Raw genomic sequence first — 26,446 nt, 5'->3', positions numbered from 1 at the left:
TCTGTAAAATTTCAGCAGTGATTTTTTTCTCCTGACAATATATTTTCATTCTGTAAATACTAAAGTGAAAGCTGTGTTGCAACTGCAGTAAGATTTTGTGGGAACGAGGGTAAAGTCAGACTGAATGGGAATCTTTTCTGTTTCTCTTTTAAGAGTAGTACCTCTGAGAGTCAAAATGTCCATCAGATTTGATTAAAAAAAATAAAACTCAAGTCACCTCTCTCTGAAGCCTCACTGCTGTTTCAAGTCATTATTTCTTCATTTGTTGCAGGAGAGAATTTTGACCAGAGTCCCCTAAGAAGAACCTTCAAGTCCAAAGTTTTGGCTCATTATCCTCAGAACATTGAGTGGAACCCCTTTGACCAGGATGCTGTCAACATGGTAGGTAGAGAAGAGCTCTCTTCTCAAATGGTTACTGACATTGTCAGCTCTGGAGAGGTCCCTGGGTTGTTTCCAGCCAGCCCTTGTGATGCTCTTGTGGCTCTGGTGCTTCTGCTGGGACCAAGGGCACTCCCTGGGCATGCTGCATGGAAAGCTGCAGAGGAAGAGGTGTTGTGAGGGCACAGAATACTTCCAGGCACAACCAAAGCAGAGTGCTGTGTTCCCTCGTTCGTTCTGAGTGTGCTGTGTGATAAAACAAGTCCCAGCAGCATCCCAGGGACTGGCTGAGAAGGGGTTGGGTCACCTAGGATACCTATCCCCAGGTAGGAAAGGGGGCAAACCAAGGAATTTTTAAGATCCTGATATCCGTATGAGGTTTTGGAGTACAAAACACTTGGATTCTGCAGAGAAGGGAAAGAGCAATCTTTGTGCAGAAGCTGGAACTTAGCTAAAGCACAGCTTTTGCTGGTCATCACTTTTGATGGCACCTCTGCACCTGTACATCTCCTGTACATCTCTTTCCTCTCAGTTATATTTGATGTGAGCATTTGTGTGGCTGAGCCCCATGGACTGGGAAAGGAGGGGGAAAACAGTTCCTGGAGTGGAGGCAGTGACAGCTGAAAGACTGATAAGCCACTGGGAATTTTTCTGAAGAACTGGTAATTAAAGGATGATTCCAAAATCACCAAAGCACTTGTTAAGAACATAACCTGACAAAGACAATAGATATTTGAGCTTCCCAGTACAGAAAATGCCATATGCTTATTAATTTAAGAGTAATCAATTGTTGTGACAGTAACACTGAACAATATTGTAGCTGTTTTCAAAAATGTGAGTTGTGTCTAAGTCGACATTGGAAAATTAGGGAGGGCCTTCCCCCAGTCTAGGTTAGATGAGCTTTGCATTTGAGGAAGGCAGGACAGCACATCACCTGCTTCAAAACAGGGTGACCTCATTGTGTGGTGGAAGTGAGAAGTCAGGAGAATTTCCTGGCCCTCACCCAGCAGATGGAGAGGTGGGGAATACATAAAATCCACATTAAGTTGGCTTTTGCAAATGCAAAAAATGCATTTGGAACTTCCCTGCAGTCATGAAGATGTAGAAATCTGGAGTTCATCTCAATTTCCACCGAATTTTATTTTTAGCTTTCTGACAGATATTTACAGGAAAGCACAGGAGCTGGAAGCAGCAGTGACACAGAGAGCTGGTACTGTGGCACTGCACTTGCACAGAAGGGCAGAAATGAGCCTGGCCTCTCCCTCTGCCTGCTGACAGCTGGGGCTTTCTGTCTCCTGCTTCCAAATGTGCTCTGCTGGAGTCGGGGTGGTATTTGGGCTGGTCTCCCCATCAATGTGGTGATAGAGAAGGCATGAAGGATTCAGAGCAATGCTTTGTCAGCAGTTAAGATGGTAATAGCTCAGCTGCCAAGGTTATTTATGCCTTTTAGTTTTGCCTTTGCGTTGGGGGAGTTCCAGTATGAAGTAATGAGGGGTGTGCAGCAGGAATCAAGCAGCTGGAATTGCTGTGTTATTTGTCTCTCACGTTACAGTGGAGAATGTCTAATATTCATGAAGTGTGATCACAGTATTGGACAAAAATGGAATGCTAAAACCAGCAAGAGACCTATTAGAATAATTGAACTGAGCTGCCTTGAACACATCTTTCATTTGCAATGTGTCTTGGAGAAAAAGAAAGCATTTACTAACAGCAGCAGTATTTAATGATCTTTTAAATTATCTTTTGGAAAACTTCTTTATTGTTTTGATCTGAAACATCATTTTAAGTAATACCCACCTCCACAGAATCTCTTGAGGCAATTATTGGCCTTTCTGATCTTGCCTTGCTGTATTAGTTCTGCCTATGTGTTTGCTTTATGTGAGCTTCCAGAAGCAATTTTCCTCAGAGAAGAAAATGCATAAATCCTTGAAGGGTAACTTGTGAGAACTCTGTTTGCTGGATGCCTAAGGAATTTCAATTGCCTTCTGGAACCATCCTGTTGTTTTAAAAATAGTCCCCTGAAGTTCCAAGCAATCAAGCTGCAAAGGAGTCATGTTTTCTCTCTGTTTCAAAGTATACGTCAAAGTACAGAGTTCCCTTTAATAGGAAATTGTCTCTCCCCCTGCTGCTTTTTGTGATTTTCCCTGCCTACCCTCACCACGTTCTGTGGCCATTCTGCAAGTAAATGTTGTACCAATCTAAAGTTCTCAGTAAAGAGATACAGAAATTTTTAGAATATGAGTTTCCTATTTTAGCCCTCTGGTTCACCAAGGTATATAAATCTTTGCTGTATTTCTGAAACTCGAGGAAGCATTATCTGTTTAATGTCTCATGTACTGAAATAAAAGAACTAGAGGTTCCCTGGTGGAATTTGAAGGAGCAGGCTTTAACACAAACAAAAGCAAAGCATCTTTCTCTCCACCCCCTCGCCCACAGTGCGGTTTGGGTATGGAGCTGGCTGCCACAGAATGTTGTGAACATGAGAAATATGTAGAGGTTTAAAAAGTGAAATGAAGGATTTAGTAGAGAAGAGGTGAACCGGTGCTGGTGGGCAGTGGTCCAGAGGGGACCTTTGGATCAGAAATACCTGCAAATGATGATGGCTGGGAGAAGGAGGGAGGGATTATGGGGAGTGTGTGTCCTGCCTCTGTACTTGGGGAAAGGGTATCTTCTGCTCAGGACTTCCAAGACTGATTATGGATTAGCCGATAGCTCTTTATCTATCCTGGTGCAGCTTCCTTTTGTTTTTACAAACCACCTTGGTTATAAGCCTTATTGCAAATCTGGTGTAATTCCACAGTGTTGTGCTGATAGATACCTTTAAATACAAATAATTAAGTGAAACCAAAATCCTGTCCTTTGATCAGTAATCTTGGATAGTTTCAGTGTTTAGACAAAGATGCAATGCAGGTGACTGACTGTGTTCTCAGCATTAGTGAGCCAGATTCATACCAGCAGGCTAAAATTTCACCCCCTTAGCACATCCCAAGCTTCTCTCCAACTCTCCTGTGGCATGTGTGACACAGATGAGATGGGAAGTGATTGATGTCCGAGGCACTAAGATGAAAGTTTTCATGCATTAACCACAAATTCAAAGCTTTCTGTATTGCTGGAAAATGATTACAGGCTTTTGATCTTAGGTTCTTAAGTGACTCCTGGTCATTCCTCCTGTCTCAGTTCTTCCCATCTTTTATTTTTTTCTTCTGCTTTTTCCTGTGTCCTCTTATAGGTCTAACAACAGCAGGAGTCTCTGGGCCAAGGTTTGCAGCCAGGGTGTTAAAAGGTCGATATTCTGCATATGTCAAGTTGTGGCTGAAACTTAATGGATGGGCGTCCCTTTGTGTGTACTTACCCACTACATAAAGGACGAGGGAATAATGATTAAGACTTGGAGGAAATTTATTTAAACAGCCTTCTGAAACAGTCTCAGCTGATCTGAATTTCCCTGATGCTTATCTGTGCCTGATTGTATTAGTATATCTAATTTGCTTGTCCAGGTATTTTTCTGTTAAGTGAAGAAAATTTAATCTCTGATAGCATTGAGATTTAAGCCTATGATTTCAGCCTGGTTGGCTTTGATAAGGCTTACAGCCATCATTGAAAGCCCACATTCTAGAAATAAATTTTTATTAAGCTAGCCTGCCAAAAAGTGAGGTTAAGAGAGATATTTATTGTGGAGAATAAATTTAAATAAAGTGTGAAACAAGAATTTTTTACTACTTTATTGGAGAAGCCTTAACCATGGCACTGCTGTTAATGCCTCAATAAAAAAGCTCTTGAATAAAAATGTGACTGCTCTTCAGAAATAGTTCAAGCTGCAGTTTCATGGTTTGTGTCAGCAAAGCCCATCAATTGAATTAAATTCTTCTGCCAACTCCAGGTTACTTATTTCCTTACACATTACCTTTTTGAGCAGTACATAAGAGCTGTCCTAGATAATTTAGGGGCCTGATAGCCTGTTGCAGAGTCTGGACCACTTGCCTGATTCCCAGCTTTACCAGGCTCTTGAAGGGTCTCTGCAGGGTGCACTGCTGAAGTTCAGGGTAGGATGTGCCTGAATATATCTAGTTATTTCTTCCAGCACCAGAAGAATTTATTCCTGCTCAAGGTGAGACATTAGGGGATGCACTCAGTTGTGCCTGCGTTCACGTACCGTGGTAAAGTTGGCTTCTACTGTTGCCTTTTTTGAAAAGGAACACTTTGAAGGTTCTCTTTCTCTTCTTTCCTTTTATTTCTTCAGATGGTACAAATAAAACTATAGTCCTCTGTTTATAAATATACTTACTTAACTAGAGCATGAGCAGTTTCCTGCTGATGCACAATTCAAACGAGTTTTGCTGGATGTTTGTTATTTTGTGTTAGATGGTTGATAGCATTCCCAAAGAATGTCTTGAAAAATGCCTTGATTTATCACTAGGGCCATGCTTCAGAGAAACACCCAGTGTAGCAGAATCACTGCAAGGGATTTTGCTGAGTGGTAAATCAAAAATGAGGCTTTCATAGATTTTGGGTGTTTCCCTCCCTGCCCCTCCTTTTACCCAGTCTAAGCTATTTAGCACTTAGAGAAGAAAGTAAATGTAATAGCTGCCAGTCAGCTGGGGTTTGGTTTGTTTGTTGTTTTCTTCCCCCAGAAAATTAGGGAAGATCAAAGAATTCCAAGAAGTCTATGTAATTTAAATCCAGTGGTATAAGATGCTTCCTTCAACTCTCTGATTTTAGAGTACTGTGGGCATATATATGCAAATGAGAGCAGAGCTGGATGTTTTTATGATGCTTAAATAAATGGCACAAAGACCATTCAGTAGTGAAAACAGTTTCAGCAAGTAATGAAAATGAGTTGTAATGACTTAATGGATGGATTATTTTGGAGGGTGCTTTCCATTCTTCAGTCATGTCTCCCTCTTAAGTAGCATCAGTGATTTTGTTCTTGGATACTTTTTTTTAAAGCTAAGTGGCTTGTTGTGATGCAGGGGATGAAAGAATGTGCCTGTACAGCAAAAATAGCAAATCAAAATTGTGTCTTAGGTAACTCTGTCTATTTCTTTTCTCCTCTCTTAGCTGTGTATGCCCAAGGGGCTGTCGTTCAGGACGCAGGCAGACAACAGGGACCCGCAGCTGCACTCGTTCATCATCACCAGGGAGGATGGCTCCCGCACGTACGGCTTTGTGCTCACCTTCTACGAGGAGGTCACAAGCAAGCAGATCTGCACAGCCATGCAGACGCTGTACCAGATGCACAATGCAGAGCAGTACAGCAGCGTCTGCGCCTCCTCCTCGTGCAGCATGGACTCCCTGGCCAGCAGCATTGACGACGCCGACGCCACGTCCCTCGCCAAGCTCCAGCGCTACAACTCCTACGACATCAGCAGGGACACGCTCTACGTCTCCAAGTGCATCTGCCTCATCACCCCTCTGCCCTTCATGCAAGCCTGCAAGAAGTTCCTGATCCAGCTCTACAAGGCAGTGACCTCCCAGCAGCCTCCACCTCTGCCCCTGGAGAGCTACATCCACAACATCCTCTACGAGGTGCCGCTGCCGCCCCCGGGCAGGTCGCTCAAGTTTTATGGGGTTTATGAGCCCATCATCTGCCAGAGACCTGGCCCCAACGAGCTGCCCCTCTCTGACTACCCTCTGAGGGAGGTCTTCGAGCTGCTGGGCCTGGAGAACCTGGTCCAGGTCTTCACCTGTGTTCTTCTGGAGATGCAGATCCTTCTGTACTCGCAAGGTGGGCACTCATCCAGCAATGTCTGTTTCCAGCAGGCTCTGTTTCCTGGGCAGCTGCAGCCACAGGAGCTTGTAGCATTTCATGTTATATGGAGCTAAGGTTGATTTTTTGAAATGTGAGAATGCATTGAAAAAATGAGAGAAATGAGTGTGTCCTAATGAAAGCATTAAATAATTGTTTCCTCCAGGCAGTCTAGGTGCTGCTTGTTTAATTATGCATTGTATTTATCACTTGTGGCAGCTAGCAATAGAATACATTTGATTATTATCCTCACACTGCCCTTGATCATGCAAGACAGCATGAAATTAATCCTGTCTTCTTCAGAAATACCAGCAGAAAATAATACATCTTGCAGAAGACACTCTTGCTGCTACTTTGTTTTTCAAATTTCAGCAGCATATTGAAGTCTAGTGTAATTTCCTGCCTCCCATACAATTGATATGTTCTTGTTAAAATATGGTTTTAGCACTTGGAGGCTAAATATTTAATGGGTTTTGAAACTGAGTGGAACTACTGGTCATTCCTTTTTAGTCCTGCTTAAGGTATTTGGCAATGTTGCTGACAAAAATGCAGTTGGTCAAACATTGGCAGAAGTTGCTTGCACAGAGCCTGTCCATGTTCCATGCTGAAGTGTGCCAGCAAGCTTTGGAAAATCTGGTTTTGGAAACATTTTCTCTTATGGTTGTGTCTTTCTGTAATAGTGCAACACTCTGCTGCAGGTTTGGGGAATCCTGACTTAGCACTGGGCATGCTTTGGGATGTTACACTGCTATTACTGTTTCCTCTAGGATGTTGGTTCCTGTCAGTGTAGCCCTGGTGCTTTTGGATGCCCAACATGTCAAGGTCAAGTTTTCCTGCTGACTTTCAAGGGGACATTCAGACTTTTTGGGTGTTCCTCTAAGTCTCACTGGAAGCCTGTCCATATAATTTGCATTCTCAAATGGCATCTGTGATTCTGGCCCTAAATTAGGAAAATGTGCGTCAGGGAAAAATTTTTCAGGGTGGGAGGAGTGGTTTCATCAGAGGAGAACGAAAAACCTGGAGCCAGGATGCCTTTTAGTGAAAAGAGGAAAAGATGCTGAATACCTAGGCTTGTCAAGAGAAGTGGTTTGAGCAGCAGACAGCTTGAAATGGAGCGGGGAGAGAGGATAGGAAATGGTCTAAAATGGCTTTGGATAATGAACCTTCAGGTTCCAGAAGGGATCACTTGGGTTTGTCATATAAAAGAAAAGGTCAGGAAGTGTGTAATAGTAATGCTAATAACTAAATGAATGAGAATGGGGAAGAATGTTCAGGGAGGTGGAAAAAAGGTAGTTCTTCTGCAAATGACTGAATTCAAAGGGTTGATAGTTCTTTGCAGAGCTCTTCTCCACATGGACTCCAGGGGTTTGCTTTAAGAACTGAAAATGAAAGGTTTTATCTTCTCTCAGTTTGAAGTGTGAGCAGAAATCCTGCTGTTAGTTTTGATTAGGCTGCTTTTCCCCTCCCTCCTGCTTCTCTGTGTGTGTGTGTGCAGTTATCCCCTTTCTTCCTCAGTTTGAATCATGCTGCCTTTGCCACTTTGCACTGGTGTTTGATATTAAACAGCAGCACCACTGAAATGCCTCTCACCCATCCCTGCTCATCAGTACCACCCTGGTCCCTGCTTATAGACTCACTGAGAACGGTTTTGTTCTTTTTTCTTTCTCACTGAAAGATAGCAGCATTAGGAAAAATGTGCTTGTCAGGTTACATTTTGGCAATATTTTGTGCATGTGGAGAGCAGCCTCTATATGCCTTACTTTTGTAATAGTCATTGAGACAGATAGAAAGTATGTGCTAAATAATTTTGACTCAGCCTTCATGTCCACCGGAAGTTTGATAAATGTTGTTCTTCCAATTACTGCTGAAGATTTAAAGGTTTACTTGGATTTGTTGGTTTCATTGTGTGTATGTTTTGGTTTTTTTTTTAAGAAAAGTGAGATAGTGAGAAGTAATCCTTTCCACCCTTCAAATTTCAGAATTTTTTCTTCCCCCTCTCTTATTTTCTATTTGTGAATCTAGGGATGTCCTTGACATGACTTTTACTTGCCTATATAATATGGACACAATCTGATGGTGCATGGGGGAAAGTATATAGCTGTGTTAGGGAAATTCTGTGATTATGTAAATGGCAGTGTAATGCTGGTTCCCAGAGGTGAGGAATGTGGAGTGGAGAGCAAGTGCAAAGCCTCAGTTTTGGCATACCCTGATAGCTGAGTGCTTGCCTAATTGTGCACTGAGGCTTCTTTTAAATGTCAGTCTTTCAATTCCTGAAAAAGAAAACAGCAGCCATTTTCCAATTTGAAGTACAACCAGCCTAGAATGTACCAAAATCTGCTTTCTTCAGCTTTGGGATTGTGATGTTTTCGGGGTCCCCCATGGCAGGAAGGAAATTATGAATCTGACTCCATATTCTTAGAAGGCTAATTTAGTATTTTATGATGTTATAATTAAGAATGCTATACTAAAACTATACTAAAGAAGAGAGAAAGGATACATACAGAAGGCCCAACAAGATTCTAATTAAAACTTGTGACCCTCTCCAGAGATCTGACACAGCTGGATGTGATTGGTCATTAAGTAAAAACAATTCACATGAAACCAATCAAACAATGACCAGTTGGTAAACAATCTCCAACCTCATTCCAAAGCAGCAAAACACAGGAGAAGCAAATCAGGTAATTGTTTTCATTTTCCTCAGAGGGTTCTCAGCTTCCCAGGAGAAGAAATCCTGGTGAAGGGATTTTTCAGAAAATGTGATGCTGACATGAGTTCCAGTGGGGAGAAAAACTTTTTAAACTCCCTACTTCTTTCAAGGCAAAAGATGAAAAGGTTTCGGCTGACATATCTCTTGTTCCAAAATAACAAATGAGAGAGGCATTTTGCAAGTTCACCATTCTTTGCTTTTCTGCTTTAAAGTGAGGTGGACTCATTGGACTCTGTTTCCAGAGGCCTGGTCTTGCTGCAACCTTCCCAAACTCAACAAGAGGTTAGTAGGAGATCCTCTGGTTGCAATTTCAAGCAAGACAGCATTATTTACACGAAATCACAATTCACTGACATCATCATGTAATACTCAAGAAATCAGAGCTGGAGCAAAACCTACTTCAGTTCACTAAACTATTTCGGTGAGAGCTGCCGTTAACACATATGGGAAATGTAAGCTGACTTTTTTGTGGTTCTCCTAGACCTGTTGGAAGGAAGCTTTTTATTTAAGCTTGTCAAAAATTTAGTTCTTCTATAGAATAAAGGCTTCTTTTGAAAGTGGAGTGAAAATACAAATTGTTGCACAACCCCAACCATACAAAGAAGCCCAGCTGATAATAACAGCAGTGAAAGGCTGGCACAAAGGTTGCACAGAGAGTGTACTGGCTTTTCTGAAGTGTTTTTTCTCAAGGGAACTAGGAGTTGAGGATGAAAAAGTTTATTTTTAACCCTGGGGCATAATGCTTCCAGCAGCCTGAACAAAGGCATCTAAGTCAATGAAGAGGTGAGGGTGTTGGGTGACTTTATCCAGCTTGCCCTGGATGTGTTCCCAGCGTGATACAAGAGTGTCTGGCACAGCTCTGCCTTGGGGACAGGAGCAATGAGTGGCTGATTGTACCATGGCTGCTACAAGTCCTCTTTGGGTTTCCAGTTGCACTGATGATGGTGTGTTAGGGGTGACTGGTGCCCCATCACTTGGGAGAATGCAGGGATTGCAGTGGATTGTAACTTCACTTTACAGCTGTGGTGGTCGAGCAGAGGGCTGAAGAGAGACTGGCAGCAAAGAATGATGAGCTCATTTTTGAAGCTGCTTTGTTCCCTTGTATTTTGGACTGCATGGCTGAGTAACTGGCAGAGACCTGTGCTTGCACCAAGTCTGAAAAGATGAGCACTTACTGCTGCTGGAGACTGTGTGGACTTCCAGGGAGTTAATCACAACAGCTGCTGGTGCGAAATGCCAACTTTGGTCTGCAAAGGTGGTGTGGAAACCTGTACCTAAATCACCTTCACTGTACGTTAATTCCTGCAGCTTCAGGTTCTGTGTATAGAGAATATTTTTATTCCTTCCTTCTGCATAAAGGTTAAATAGGGCAAGTTTTCAACATTTGAGCTTTGAAAACCAAGGGGAGGGATTAGATATGCTTTCTCTGCAATTCTTCAGGGTGCAGTCTTTGCAGTGCTCTTGTAAGTGCCCTTTATTCAGAGCACAGCTCTCCCGTGCAACTGTGCAGATGGAAGGTCTTGCTCAGGTCCACTCTTCAATAGCTACTACAATTTCCAAAGGATAAGTAACAAAACATCACTGGTGTGGGATTCCTGTTGGAGAGAGATGAATTAAACTGTGAGCTCTGTGGAAACCTCAGCAATCCATTTTGTATGTCTGCCTTTCAAGGGATTTAAGCATGAGAGGGAATGTGTGGATGAGACAGAGATAAACTTCTTAGAGCTTAGGCTGTTTCTACTCATTATAATTTTGAGCGTTTTCCAAGTTGTTTTTTCAAGGGCTTGAGTAATTGTTCCTCCAAGATTGAAATATTCTTTATATTATTTTTTTTTTATCTTAGAAATTGCAATACAAATGACTATGCATATATAAAGTCATTGCCTAGAAAGTGTAGTGTCTGAAATATCTTTCTTATGAGGTCTGTTTTGGGGTAGATTTTTAAAAACTAATACATGCATAATGTGTTTGCCTTTTAAAGTGTTTTTACATCAAATAGTTACATGGAAAACCTTTGCTCTTCTACTCATTATTTAAACAGCTGCCCTCCACACTAATACTCATCAAAATCAATGGAAAGCTATTGCAGAGAGCAAATTATATGGGGACAAAATCTGTGTGCTGTGGAAGAGACCTGGGTTTATGGCCTCAGTAGACCTACACTCAAAGTCTGCAGTGCATGTTTCCCTGGGAAAAGGACAAGTAATTGGGTAGAAAAATCAGAGAATGACATATAGTCTTCCTTCTTAACTTAGGTGAAATGGCAAGATTGTTTTTTAATTAGAAGTTGCTCCTTTTTGTTGGCTGTCAGTATGACCTGAAAAGTGAAGCTTTTAAAGCATTTTGAAAAAAGGAGAAGGATCTGATTCAGGTCTGTGCCACAGCCCCACTCCTGTTTGTGTTCACAGTGAGCTGTAAAAGAGGTAGGGCCACTGCTTTAACTGCACACACACACACCACAACCTCTCCACTTTATTTTGTTTTTAACTTGGATCCTATTCTTTTCCACAATGAGACATCTTTACCTTTTCAGAATGAGGGGAAGAAAGTTAAATTAGACCTTTACATGGCAGTTATGGCAAATGCCAGATAAATAACATGGCAGTCTAAAGTGATCATGACCAAAGTTGTTCCCTGGTGGACTCGTGTGTCCTCCCCATCATCTTGCTGCTGCTTAGGGAGCCTGTTCTGCCCCAGCACCATGGGAGAGAGCAAGGGGCTCCCTGTGTGCTCAGGAGCACCTTCATGTGTCCTGCTGGCACAGACCTGTCAGCCTTGGCACAGACTTTTGCACTCTTCTCAGAGATTTAACCATGCTGGTAATGGGAGCTAATTCTTGGGATGGCTCTTAATCATAAATTAATTCATGCTGAGCCACTGATGGCAGGCTGGGACATAGTTAAATTATACAAATGGAAATGTATTGAAGCAGAAGCTTTTTAAATTAAGCATTGGGCAAAAAGGAAAAAGGGTAGGAACTGACCTTGGTGAATATTGCCCTTGGGATGTTTCCCCTTGGGGCAGAGCTGAGCCCCAGTTTGAGAGGCTAATTCTCCAGGCAATCACATGCAGGCTTGTCTTCACCCTTCTGTTTAAGAAAATATGTATTTTCATATTTGCATAAAATGCCCTCTGCTTTTATCATATAACTGATGTGCTGCATCACTCCCTGGTGAATGCACCTTTCCTTTGGGGTGCCAGGGGTCATTTCCTCAGGACAGGCTGCTGGTCACAGCCCCAGGTTATGGCACCTGCCCAGGTTCCCTGAATGCAGCACTGCTGCAAGGTGATTTCTGCAGTGAATAAACATTTCTTGCACCATTTTTGTGTGTTTTGTCTGAACATCTCTTGAAAGTCACCAGGACTGGCTTGTCAGTTGTCACAGCTGCCAGCAGGCAAATCAGATGAAAGGTGGAAGCTTCCAGGGCACTTTGATGTCTGTAGCCCTTGTGTGTGCTGCTTCTGTGGAGCTGTTGAGATCTGATTTGAAAACCTTAGCTTTCATAAACAATTTTTGTCTCTGATGTGAATTTCAGATTTAGTTTTTCATCTGCACTGTGCTTTATATAAACATTACAGATCTGAAGGTACCCAGACCCAAGACAGGTCTGGTTTGGAGCTGTTCTTGACTCATACACAGAGCTCAAAGGAAAAGAAAATACTTTTATTTTCCAGTTTTTCCTATGTACCTGACTCATCTAACTCGTATCTTGTTACCAAAAAAAAAAAAAAAAGGCAGTTGCATAAGAATTACTTATAATACTTGGACTGAAGAGGTAGCATGTGGAAAAACTATTGGTCACAAGAATGCTTTAAAGCCTGTTCAGGTGTTTCCCTCTGAAGAATTAGCTTTATTCATTCAGGTTCATTGATGTTTTTCTTTTCTCTGTTGTTGGTTTATTTTGGCTTTATTTTGTTTAAAGACAATTGTTTTGTGCATATTGATAAGGTGCTCTTTGAGAATACCATCTGATTATCATCTTCCAGGATGCATTTTTAAATATGTGGCTTTGCAAAGCTGCGGTTATCCTTTATGTGTGTTCTGAAAGCAGTAGAGCAAAGGAAGTGGTGTCCAGGTAGCTCATCTCTTGAAATGCTTTCAAGTGCTTTCAAAATGTATGTAAAGTGAGACTTTGAAAGGAAAATAAAGAAGCAGTCTATTTTTAAAGCCTTGGACTGGATTTAGAGGATCCAGGCTGTGACTCCAGCTCTGTGGTAAGCTTTCTGCCCTACCTTTGGTAGGTTACTGGAACAGAGAGTTGGAAAATGGCCAAGTTGCGCTTTCATTGCGAAGGCTGGAGGTGTTGAAACTGGAGTAACAGTGCTCTGTTCCCAGCAGGAACACCGTTTCTGGGGAGAATGAATGTGTGTGCCCTTACACATGCCTTATGCACAAAGTTCCTGTGATTGGGAATTTGCTGAGAAGGTCCCAGGTGAAATCCTCTTCCGTTTGACTATGATAAAGATTTGAATCTGTTTTGGAGGTAGAACCTATATGTGGTCTTAGCTCTTTGGAGCAGGGGTAACACTGATGTCTTTTTGCCTTCTCAAAGGGTCTTGGTTTTGTTCTGCTGCAGCATGGGAAGGATTTTGAGGTATTAGACTTTTGTGGCAGGAAAAGTAATTTTTATGTTGAGCTTTGTGAATTGCTTAACCTCTCAAAGATTCTTTCCCCAGTATGTATAATGAAGAGAAGATTACTTTGTTTCTTCAGTCACTGCTTGTGTTTTAACTTTAAGGTCTTTGGGATAGATATTTCTTACTGATTATTGTCCTGTTATTGTGTTATGGAGAATCAACACCAAGACAAAAAATTGTCAAGCTTTGTTCTCTCTCAGAAAAACATTTGTAGCGAACTGATGTTCAAGTGCTGGAACCATTTCCATCTCCAGCAGAAAACAGTGGTTGGGAATTCTACAGGAATATCTCAGGGTGTGCATTTTAAGCACTATAGCTTTGAGCCACATGCATGTTACCAGAGCTGGGTAAGGCACGGCTGAAGATGGTGCTGGAGCAGCAGAGCTGCCAGCCTGCAGTGGAGCAGGTCCCTGCAGCCCTGGCATGTCCTGCACAGGGAATTGAGGTGCTTGGCCAGGTTCCCCTGGAGGATGGTGCTGGAAAAGGGAGGTGGATCCAGAGCCTTTGAGCTTGACTCTGCTGCTCTCTCCTTCACTTGGTGAAAAGGCTGTGTGAGAGACAACAAACACTGCCCCACATCCTATTGTAAATGCTTTCTCACCAATGAGGGGAGAGAATGATGCATGACTCCATGTTCTCAGAAGGCTCATTTATTACTTTATGATACTATATTATATTAAAGAATACTATACTATACTAAACTAAAGAATACAGAAAGGATACTTACTGAATGCTAAAAAGATAATAATGAAAACTTGTGACTCTTTCCAGAGTCCTGACACAGCTTGGCCCTGATTGGCCATTGAGTGGAAAGAACTCACAGCAGAATCCAAGCAGGCAATCACTTTTTGGTAAAAAATTTCCAAACACATTCCACATGAGCACAACACAGGAGAAGCAAATGAGATAAAAATTGTTTTCCTTTTCTCTGAGGCCTCTCTCGCTGCCTTTCACCTTCCCAGGAGAAAAACCGTGGGCGAAGGGATTTTTTCAGAGAATGTGAATGCTACAACATCAAGCTAAGATATTTGGAGGCGATGGTTGCAGTAGAAGCCCCAGGGACCACTTTGCCCCGGGGTTCTCCTCCTTGAGCAGTTTCTCTTGGAAAACATTCTGTGAACAAATTAGAAATGGAGCTTTGAACATGAAGAGTCTTAGAATAATTTTGGTTGGAAAAGACCTTGAAGGTCAGCTCCAGCTGTGAACCTAACACTGCCAAACCCACCACTCAATCATGTCTCTAATTGCCATATTTACATGTCTTTTAGATGCCTCCAGGGATGGCGACTCAACCCCTTCCCTGGACAGCAGTTGCAATGCTCAGCAATCCTTTCAATGGAGAAATTTTTTCCTAATATCCAATCTAAACCTCCCCAGGCACAACTTGAGGCCATTTCCTCAATCTACTATTTCCAGGTTGTCCTCAGTAGCCATATAAGTTTCCCTCAAATGATGATAGGTACAAGAATCTCTTCATCAAAAATTTTTTCAGGCTTTATATGATAGGTGTCTAACCTCATGCAGCTTGAAAGTATGTAAAAAGTAATAAGAGTTTGACTTCTTTAAACAGATGACAAAAAAGTATTTACAGATTTTTGTATATTATTTTTCTGGAGGAAAATGGCACTTCCTTCTCTTCAGTGAAAACTGCTGGGTACACAAACACTTTTTTATCTGCTAATCACTGACAAGCATTGCTAGATGATAACAATCTAATCATATAGATCTCAATAGTTTTTGGTAATTTTTTTTAAACCAGCTTTTCTCATAGTAATTTGGTTACAAAATTTGTGCTAGTGACCATGTGAAATATTATCAGTAGCACTAGAGAAAAGTCCGCATGGAGTTTCACAACTGAATGCTCTTATCCAAAATGATCCTTGCAACTTTTCTGCCAAGACCTGTTTCTTCATGTGGATCAGGAGAGACTTTGAAGGTGTTTCGCAGACTAGGACGTGCTGCTTTTTCTATTTGATGTTTTTGATCTCTAAAGCTTTCAGAGTTATGAAACGTTACGAGACTCCTGAGCCTCTCCAAGTAGGGATTATAACTTGAGTTTGTATGAGTGCTCTTCAGCAATACTGGGAATGCACATGTGTAGCTGTGGATCATTGCATGGTCAGGGATTCATAAGTGACTAATCTGAGCTGGGAGTGTTTTGGAGGTGTAACCTTGAGACTGACTTGTGTGCATGACAATAATTTTGCAGACTGACTGAATAAGCTGTTAGTAAGACAAGAGGAAAAATGGTTTTGCCCTGCCTGCTGACCTTCTGCACATAGTGGCTGGTTTTCCACAGAGAGCTGCTAGCAAGGAGAATGGGTGATGCAATTTGTTGTTGTAATTTGCATTTTTATTCAAGAACATCTTCCCAGTGACCTCCTAATGGCTGAGCAGTGTCAGATGACAGCGCTTTTGCTGCTGTTTTTGTCTGCCAAGGTCTCGGGCTGGGATGTTCAGGAAATGGGAAGGGTGAAGCTGGGCTCCTCTCCAGGCAAAAGCAGTCAAAGGGACTGTAGGAAAAAGCCTTCTCACCTGACTCAGAACCAGGGGGTTCATACAGGTATCTTTCATCTCCTGGAATGGGGCAGAGAGATGGGCAGCAACCCAGGTGTTACCCAGGATCTGGGTCTGGCCTCTGAGAGGGAAAATCTTCTGGTTGTTCAAGCCAGAGCTTGTGAGACTTGCCTGGCACTGATGGGGCTTGGGTTTGGACACTGCCATGCAGCTCACAAACCCAGGGGTCTTCGCCTTTTCCAGATGGATGGTCTGCAGTTTGAGATTTGCTGTAAGGATGACCATCTCTTTAAGACCAGTATGTGATTTATTTATTTACATTAAAAATTTGTGCTTAATTTATCATTTATATGAATAAATATTTATATTAATAAATATCTTGTGGTATTGCATCATGCCAGCTGGATATTTGATAAATAATTTGCTGTTACCCAAATTCTGAACCATTCAGCTCAGCTGGACCAAAAGAAATTTTAATTTAAAAATAATGCACTATGTGCTTACTAAAATCAAAATATTTCAAAGCAATTAACTAGTGGGTTAAAGACAAATTTGGGAAAGTAACATAATATAAATACACTAGCTGTGCAGAATATATTTGAGAACTAAGTTTATATTGGGCTTCTGTTTGGATTTAACTTAAAAGCACTGCTTTTATATACTTAGGGACTGTAAACTAATGCTGTTATGTGGCCAAGATAAGTCTTCTGGAAAGTACACTCAGCTTTGGAAATAGAAGGCAAGTGGAGCAGAAGCAGGCAGGCAGGAGCAAGCAAGAAACCACAGTGTTTCCTTGAAATCCACTTCTTTCTCCTCTTCTTCTTCCCATGTAAAAATATATGCTTATTATGGAATTAGAGTATTATTATCCTGTACTAGAGACAGAACTTCTGCTATCTTTTTAATAAATTAATTTCATGACAGAATAGATCTAGTTAAGGTATGAATGTCTATGCTCAGCTGTTTCTTTATGGGAGGAATGAGTTTTAACGGATTTAAATAATGTTTAAGGTTTTTAAGTTCTCTATTACTTTACAAACAACATCTTGCCATATAAATACGATTTCTGTCTTGTGAATTAGGATATTATCATCCTGTACCAGAGACGGAACTTTTGGTATCTTTTTAATAAACTAATTTAATGACAGAATAGATCTAGATAAAGTATTAATATCTATGCTCAGCTGTTTCTTTTCAGGAGGAATGAGTTTTAACAGATTCAAATAATGTTGAAGGTTTTTGAGTACTGTATTATTTTCCAAACAACATCTTACCATATAAACATGGTTTCTGTCTTGTTTTGTCACAGATGTCCTTGCCAAACACATCTCAAAAGCAGAACACAGGGAGATAATTCAATATCTGCCTTTCTCTCCCGTGTCTAGATTATCAGCGGCTGATGACGGTGGCAGAGGGAATCACAACGCTGCTCTTCCCGTTCCAGTGGCAGCACGTCTATGTCCCCATTCTTCCTGCCTCTCTCCTGCATTTCCTGGATGCTCCTGTTCCCTACCTGATGGGGCTGCAGTCCAAGGAGGGAACCGACCGCTCCAAGCTGGAGCTGCCTCAGGAGGTCAGTGTCCACCTTGGGGGGCTGTCCTGAAATGTCTGACCAATAGATGTGTGAATTACTGCTGGGAAACAATGCCTGCTGTTGGGAGGCTTCTCTGGCACTGTGGATACTGATTGCCAGCAGCAGTGACCTAGTAGGGAGGTCTCCACTGCCCTTCTTGCTCCATTGCTGAATTTAGTGAGCACTACTTACTGTTTTGATTTCTAAATGCTTCTCTTTCTCCTGTTTGTGGTGACAAAACTGAATTTTTGTCTATTTTCCCTACATCATGCACTCCACCAGGTTTTGTTACTCCATCAGTGTCACAGTCCTGCTGATGGAGGGCTAAAGAGCATTTTTCTGGGGGAGGATTTCAGTGGGTCTGGATCTCAGGTGCAGTTGCTAGATGGTGTAAACCTGTCCCCTTGCTGGTGAGGAGCTTCCCATGTCCTGCCAGTCCTATCCCATCCGTGTCTGAGCCCGTGTGTTGCTGTCTCTTACTAGACCAGAGTCCTGGCCTCAAACAAGCCAGGCTTGCATTAATACTTGCCTATGAACCACTTAGAGAGAAAAAAAAGGAAGGAGAGGTCATCCTCTTAATCTCAAACTGAAATGGAGGTTGCGGTGGTGGAGAGTGAAATGGAGATTTTTCTCCTCAAAATTTGATGAAGGTGATATTGATGAAGTGATGAACTGCTTAACATTTTAAGCTGGCCATACAGCAGAGTCTTTGGGATATGGCTCACCTGTCTGCATTCCAGAGGGTGTCTGGAACCAGAGCATGCCATGTGCTTTTAAACTTAGGTTTCTTCTTAAAATCAGTGGGAACCCCAAAAGTACCTGTTCATACAGCATTAACATCTCCTGCCAGTGGCTGTGCTGAGGGGACCTTCCTGGGGACAGAGTCCTTAAGGATTCCAAATACCTGCTCTGACTGAGAAGGCAGATGGGAACAGCAGCAGAGGAGAATATACAGGAGTGGGAGTTTTTGTGTGGAGATGGAGAGATACACACGGGGCAGGGGAAATAGAATTTTTAATAAAAGTCTGTTTTACACACTGCATGAAGGCGGCTGAGTCAGCCTTGGTGTCATGGAACTGCAAATCAAGTTTTACCTCCTGGATACAGTGACTGAAGCACATGAAATCTGCACTGGTGTGGAAGCAAGGCTGCTATCTAGCTATGCTCCTCAGTAAAACCATGCTAATATTACATAATTGCTGTGATTTTTTAAATTATTAGTCACATGCTTTTGGTTAGCAGATTAAGCTGTCATTTTCCTTAAATTAAAATTTTAATGTGACAGTATTTAGTATTGCAGTATCGTTGGAATAACAAATATCACCAGGGAGAGAAGATTAAGAGTGGGGTGGAATCTGCCCCCTCCATGATGTTTAACAAATGAGTGAAAAATATCAGCATTTATGAATACCACAGGTCCAGCAACTGTGAGAGAGGGAAAGAAGGAAGACACATTGAACAGGAAAGATCTTGAATCTCAAATTCCTCTAGACAATAAAAAATAAAAAACCCCTCAGCATGCGAGCAGTGATGAAGTGCTGTTCACATCAGCATTCCTTTATTGTTCAGGCCAGGGGCTAGCTTTTCAAGCTATTGCTCTAAATATAAACTATTTGTTTGTTAGAGATAAAAATTCCAACAACTGGCCATCATGCTGTCTTAAGGTTACTAATTTCCCTGCATTGACTTTAATCGTCAGATGTTTTTGAAGAGAGAAGTGAGATCAATTCCCCAAGGGTTTTCTGAGTCTAAATCTCATTTTTCAAATTTTGTAAATGATATGCAGAGCTGAAATTAAAAAGCCTTTGAAATGAAATATTGATAGATAAGAAGGCAGTCCCTGAGCTAAAGAACTGTACTGATGCGTTCCACAGCTATGTAATAGCTATGTAGTTTAATCAAATTGTTTTGTATGAAGAAATGCATTTGTTTGTACAGACTAAATTTAATACAAAACAGCTGAAGGACCACTTCTCCTTTATCAGGTGAATCCTAATATGCTTTAAAGTATCTGTGTGAAATATGATTAATGTTAATAAACACATCCCTGAAATATCCAATATATTATAAACATATTTGCTGTGGAATGTGTTGTCTGGTTGAAAATTAACCTCTCAAAAATGAAGGAAAACAAATAATTTGTCTTCACATAACCTGAAGATTAGTCTAGGGTGTTTGGTAAGAAGTAAGGAACACTGAAAGTGCCTCAAAGAAGGCAGAGGATCTGTGCTAATGGCCAAATCAAGCTAACAAAGACCTGCTGCTGCCCTTTGGGTTTTCTGCATCTCTTGTTCTGCAGTTTTATGCCAGGATAAAACACATCAGAACTCAGCACCTTGGGAATCTGACCTGGTTTAAGATTTTACTCAGCACAGTGCACTCAGACAGCAAATTTTAGATGTAAGCCACCATTCAGAAGATCAATTACTGTTTTTCATTCTGCTGTTATTCCTAAGGGTGCATTTGCAATGTAATTAATTTTTATGTGGGGTTCTTCTATCCCTCCATTGACACTTACCTAGTAAAAGTATCTGCTCTGCTAGATTAATGTCTTCACTTAACTTTAATCTTACAGGCTGAGATCCATCTCCATTCATAGCAAAGCTAAGAGCACTCTCTTTAAATCTCAGGCAGAGGAATTGCCACTATTAAAAGCCTCCATGGAAACAGGGGGTCAGGGGAGTGGGGAGACAAGACAGCTTCTAGTGGACAAGATGTACTCATAGTCCCAAGGGATTTCTGTGGGACCCTCTTTTGTAGTTTTGCTTGAAGCAGCATCATCTTTCTCACTGAACATCTCATTTCCTGGTAGCTCAGCTGCAGAGGCTTCTTGCAGTTGGGTCCTAGTAAAATAAATGTGCCTGTGAGATGCAGTAATTCACACAAAGGGTATTTGCATGGGCTGATAAGTGGTGGTGCACTTCCTGCTTGGTGGTGTGTCCTTGGCTGCTCTGGGAGGGTATATGAAATCTTTGTAGTGGAGAGTTTGGGGTCTGCATGTCCTAGGGAAACAAGAGAATGCAGGAGCCTTTATTTGTCATCCAGCTGACCCTCAGCTTCAGTGAAGTCAAGAAATTTCACAGGCTAGACAGCACAGCTAAAGTGTCCTGCATATGTGTGCAGGACACACATGCATCTTCCTTCTGTCTGGGAGAAAGGGCTACATTGCAGGCGAACCTGTTCAGTGCTGAGTGTCCATTTTGAAACTTTTGTTTGTATTTCAGGCAAACTTGTGCTTTGTAGACATCGATAACCATTTTATCGAACTGCCAGAGGAATTCCCGCAGTTCCCCAACAAGCTGGAGTTTATCCAGGAAATCTCTGAGGTTCTCCTGCAGTTTGGGATCCCTCCAGAAGGCAACCTGCATTGCAGTGACAGCGCCACCAAACTCAAGAACTTGGTCCTTAGCGACCTGGTGAATGACAAGAAGAACGGGAACATCCCCAGCAATGCCCTCAACATGTACGAGCTGCTGAAAGGCAACGAGACCATCGCCCGCCTGCAGGCCCTGGCCAAGAGAACGGGCGTGACCATGGAGAAAATGACCATCAGCACCCCCCTCACAGAGGAGAAGGATGGGAAGCTGTCCTGTGAGGAGCTGGAGCTGAGGGACTACAAACTGAACGTGCAGCTCCGCGAGGTTTTCGCCAACCGCTTCACGCAGCTGTTTGCAGACTACGAGGCTTTCGTCATCCAGGCTGCCCCCGACATGGAGTCGTGGCTGACAAACAGGGAACAAATGCAAAACTTTGACAAAGTAAAGATAGCCATGTCTCCATCTAAAAGGGGGAGGGAGGATAGCTGTGTTTGTGTAAATATAGCCCAGGCTCTCTTTGGTCTGCCGTTCCTCATCTGCCTCACTGCGAGATTTGTCTGTTTCCATTACACAGGGCCAGATCTCCTGCCAGAGTGAATCGGAGCACATCCACTGAGCTGTTCAGAGCCATCCTGGCTTGTACAAACCAAGCTGGCAGGCTTCTGCCCAGCTCGTGGGGCTGCTCCTGTGGGCTTGGTGGATGGGTAGCAATGCAAAGTGACTTCTTTTTCTGTCTTTCTTTTTTTTGGGAGGAGAGGTGCACTCTTGAGATAAAGAACCAAATCTAGTCTTTCATTTTTCCTATCCTCATGGTAGAGGTTTGGGTAATGTTGTTCTGAAGAAGGTTGTCACTTAAAAAGTGTTGCTATGACTCTATTGTCGTGTATGCAAAAGAGGGATAAAGAATCTCTTGAGGTTAGAAATAGGGATATAAATAGATGGGAGGATAGCAAAAAGAATGGGAAATGTTGGGAAGCTTGCACAGCTGCTGAGTGACCCTACAAAGCAGATAGTATTCTTAGCCATCATCTTTTTTAGGTCCAAGTCCTTCTCTAAGGAAAAGGAACACTGTTAAGAGGATGAACAGTGAGGAACTGACTAAATACTGATCTGAGTCAGTTTTTGATTTACAAAAATTGCTGCCATGCCTTTTATTGGTTTGTTTGGTTTTGGCCATTAAACAGTGTAGCATTCAAAAGGATGGGGTTGTTTAGGCAATCTCTGCTAGTGTTTCTGCAATAAAATGGGCTGTTAAGTTTAGGGTTTTCAAAGCTCAGTTAGAGATTTAGACACACAGTCAATTTAATTGGAAATTCGTGATTAATTGCCCTGTGTAACATCACTAAGGAGCATCAGCTGAAGAGCGCTGTGCACCCCTTTATACATGTGACGCCTTAAGGGATATGGTCCCAAGAAATGATGCCCAGACCAGAGGTCCCATGGGGGCACATGTGATGGTCTGCCATGCATTTCACAGGGTTTATTCCATGGGGTGAGAGCTGCTAGGTTCTTTTAAAAAGCAGGCAGCATGAAGCTACTTTAGTAATTCGATATCCCTTTGTTCCAGCTGTCACAAAGCCTCCCTGACTGCTTATTTCCTACAGTTGTGAACCAAACCCCTTTGCAGATGGGTTCATAGCTTTCTGAGAGGTGTTTCTGTGGTGGGGGAAGCCTTGTCCAAGCCTTCCTGCTGGCTGCTGGAGCAGTTCTGTGCTGAAGGATGGCTGGGCACATCAGTGCTGGGCGTGAACGTGGCACTAATGAGCTGTTCTGTATTTCAGGCTTCCTTCCTTTCGGACCAACCCGAGCCTTACCTCCCATTCCTTTCACACTTCATCGAAACGCAGATGTTTGCAACCTTCATAGACAATAAGATAATGTCCCAGTGGGAGGAGAAGGACCCTTTTCTGAGAGTTTTTGACTCCAGAATTGAGAAAATAAGGCTCTATAACGTCAGGGCCCCTGCACTGCGGACGTCCAACTACCAGAAATGCAGCACTCTGAAGGAAGCAGGTATGTTCAAATGGGCTGGTAAAATATTCACAAGTACAATGTCAGCCACCAAGAAATGTAGGTCCTCAGTCATCTGAGTGTTGCAGTTGATGAAGTCCTAGAGCTACCTGAGGAGGACTCAGCAGTATCCTTATCTCATCTCAGCAGCAACTTTAGCATGCTGTTAAACACCAGAAATGGCAGGAGCCTTTACCTTCTCTTTGAGCTCTCCTGGGCTGGTGCCTTCAATAAAATCAAGCCAAACCCAAATGGAACTGGCTCACAGTTTCTCATTTCAGGCAGCTCCTGTTCCTTTTCCAGGAGAGCTTTCCTTCACCCTGGTGGTGGGACCAGTGCCAGCCACACAGAGGAGTCGAGCCCTGGTGTCTGCTCCACTGGCCTTGTCTCTCCCTTCCATAAAAAGACATTGTTTTGCCTTACACTATTTGGTTAGAGCAGCAGGGGATGATGGGTGGGGATGTAATCCTGTGTAGCATACTTAGCACCTCCAGCAATAGATGTTCAGTGTTAATGAACAATTCACTGTACTGAAGGATTGGAATTTTTTTCTGTTACTGTCACAGGATGCCTTTCCAAATTATATTTTAATTTCTTACCTAATGCTTGTTCAAGTATTTATTTAATTTTTAAGTAATACAGGGAAATTATACTCCTAAATTTGTTGGGACACGTATTAGTAAGATAGGGCAAACATCTTTCTCATGTTTTGTGTTTTTTGGGTTTTTTTCTAACTCCTTCAGTGTTTTACTTGCTGTAAACATATCAGAAATAGAAATTTGTGTCTGTTTAAATTTTTCTGTCTATACTCAATTCTAATTTGCAGGTCAGCTGTCTATTCAGCGTCTAGTTTTGGCAGATATTGTGGCACCAGAACCTCATATTCTGTCTTGTGAAAAGCAGCAAACTGATAGTAATATCAATTTTCCTTCATATTTATCATTCACAGTATATGTGACCCCAGCACTGATCCAGCACCTGTTTGTTTAACTATTTTTGGACCCTTCAAATCCTCTGACCCCACACCACCCACTCCTTTTCTCCAAAATGGAACAATGCAAAGTGGTTTTTTTTTTTGTAGAGGGGAAAAGTACTTGCTGAGTTTCTAATGATAATGTATGTAAATCTTGTGACAGCTTCTTTCCCATCACAGTTTTATAAAGCAGGAAATGAGTTATATGTTGTTCTTAACAAATGGTAAACAGATTTAGCTTCCCCATTTTGCATATGTATTCTGTAGCTGTGATACGCTGAAGGAACAGGCCTGCCCGTTAATAGATGGGCTGGAAAGAGTTGAATATTACAGTTGCTAATTAAATGCTGAATTCACCCATACACCTCCTTTCCCAAGTTCTTCACAAGTTAAGAGGGTGACAGGTTTAATTTTCATTCTGTTTGAGGTTTGAGATTGACACCCTCAAATCCCTGAAGCAAAGGATTGAACTGCTTTAGTTTCAGTGGAGCTGAGATTCCTGGGGAGCCCTCTCCCTTCTTACCGTAGCCTTCCCTGTTTCCAAGAATCTGCTCATCCTCCTGATGCTACTCAGGTCTTACTACAGTTAGCTATGCTTTTTGAAGGCCTATCATCCAGTTAAGGCAGATCTAAATTCAGGAAGAGGATATTTATAGTCCCAGATGTTTGCAAAACTCAGGTGTCCCCCCGCAAGCATCTGCCCAGGGAACGTGTCTGGGGCCAAGCAAGGTGCCCAGTCCCACAGAGGTTGCAGCTGGCCTTGGAGGTCTCTGCTCTGCTGAAGAAGCCTTAAAATCAAACAAGGAGTTTCAGGGAAAGATTGCATCGCTGTTATCAGTTCCTAATGCATCTCGTAGGCTCCTGTAAATACCTGCTTGCTTAATAGCTAACTTGCTTGCACCAGTGCTCGTTGTGTTGGGTAAAGAAACTAAAAGCAGAATTAAAAACCCCACAGCACAAGTGTCTCCTCACCTCTGTGAGTGGCAGAATTGTGTCTAAGGTCACCATTTAACTCTCTAGTGGGTTTCCAGGGGTCTGAGTGTGACACAAATGCTCACCTGTGACTGTCACCTGCAGCCCAGTCCATCGAGCAGCGCCTGATGAAGATTGACCACACGGCCATCCACCCCCACCTGCTCGACATGAAGATTGGCCAAGGGAAGTACGAGCAAGGATTTTTCCCAAAGCTGCAGTCAGATGTCTTGGCAACAGGACCCACCAATAACAAGTAAGCGTAGCTTTTATTTTCTGGATTTAAAAACAGGTTTCTCATACAAATGCTTCACATCATTGGACAGAAGTCCTAATTTTGAGTGGCATATAGCCAGTCTAATGAATGGAAAGCTAACAGCTGTTTCCATTTCAGGTTTTTTTCAGCCTGTTTCATGGGCTGTGACTTTTGAAAATATGACCACAGTTTGGGTTATGTCAGGAGATATTAGCTGTTTTGGGGAAGATTCCTCACTGCTGTTTTCTGTTTAGTAACTACCCTGTCTTCTCATACATAGTTTTTGTTTTCTAATTGGTTTTTTGAGTTTCAAATGAATTGTTTGACTGTTTTGCACTAAATACAGTAATTTGGGAACTCGAGCCAAAATTCAGATTCTGAAAGAAATTTTGGGGTTAAAACCTTCACACCATCATGTGGAATGAAATTAGTGTCCACTGCGTTCCTTTCTTTTCTTTAGCTGTTATTACACAAACCAGAGATTTTGTGGCTCTCTTTCAGTTCCCACATCGGAGTACCCTGGAAGGATAACTTGGTGATGGTGGAAAGTACATGACTCCGTACCTGGGTTTCTTTTTTGAGTCTGATATGGTTCTGTGGCCCACTTTGATAAGAGGGTAGTGTTACCTACAGCTGTGGAATTGAGCATGCCATTACATGGTTCATTTACCTAATGCAAAATGGTAACCTGTAGCACTGATACGCTTTATAGTTATAATGCAAAGTAAGTGCTGTGAGTTCCTTTATTTTTAATCTTTGTTCCTGCAAAACCCATGAATGAGGGGTTTCTCCCTCTTCAAAAGTAAAATACTTGTGCATCACTGATTACAAACTTATTAAATTATCAGCTGAAGCCCTCAATTTCAGTTTCTGGTAGTCAAAATGTGGGAGCACAGGTAAATCCAAGAGCTTCAAAGGCTACAGTTGTCCAGATGTTAAAGCTACCTCTTGTTTTAGATGTGTGCATGCACACACGCTGCTCTGAGCTTCTGCATGAGGTGTCCACTCAGTTCTATTTAAACACCTTTTGTGCATACCAGTGCTAGCTAAGCCCTTTTGAATAACCTGCTAGGAATAAAAATTGCAAATGGTAATGTAAGAGATCCTTAAGCACTGAAGGTTTAAAGAAATGGAGTTCTTTAAAAGAAATTTTAAAAACCCCAGAACCAGCCGCAGAGGAGGAATTCATATTGCAAAGTTCCTTTGGTTTCAGGCTTCCTGCAAATGGAGACAGAATTGTATGGGTAATGGTCCTTTGAGGAATGGAGGATTTCTTCATCTTGTGAGATGCTGTATTTAGCAGTCTGGTTCTTACCCTTATGGGTGGGTTTCAATTTCACAGTGTCAGCAACAGTGAGA

The 26,446-nt window shown here is 42.1% G+C and overlaps 1 protein-coding gene across 1 annotated transcript in view; it reads left to right on the top strand.

The window, feature by feature from the left end:
* Positions 1 to 26,446, top strand: part of DENND5B (DENN domain containing 5B) — a 105,862-nt gene that overhangs the window by 48,322 nt on the left and 31,094 nt on the right. Inside the window, exons 2-7 of the mRNA XM_058022656.1 lie at positions 272 to 381; positions 5,437 to 6,103; positions 17,372 to 17,559; positions 20,784 to 21,317; positions 22,658 to 22,889; positions 24,937 to 25,087. Coding sequence (XP_057878639.1) covers positions 272 to 381; positions 5,437 to 6,103; positions 17,372 to 17,559; positions 20,784 to 21,317; positions 22,658 to 22,889; positions 24,937 to 25,087 — 1,882 coding nt within the window. The remainder of the gene's footprint in view (positions 1 to 271; positions 382 to 5,436; positions 6,104 to 17,371; positions 17,560 to 20,783; positions 21,318 to 22,657; positions 22,890 to 24,936; positions 25,088 to 26,446) is intronic.

This window comes from Melospiza georgiana, chromosome 4 (assembly GCF_028018845.1).
Source record: "Melospiza georgiana isolate bMelGeo1 chromosome 4, bMelGeo1.pri, whole genome shotgun sequence".
NCBI classification, from domain to species: Eukaryota; Metazoa; Chordata; class Aves; order Passeriformes; family Passerellidae; genus Melospiza; species Melospiza georgiana.
Note: the sequence above shows the minus strand (reverse complement) of the source record. Positions and strands in the feature narration are given on the sequence as shown.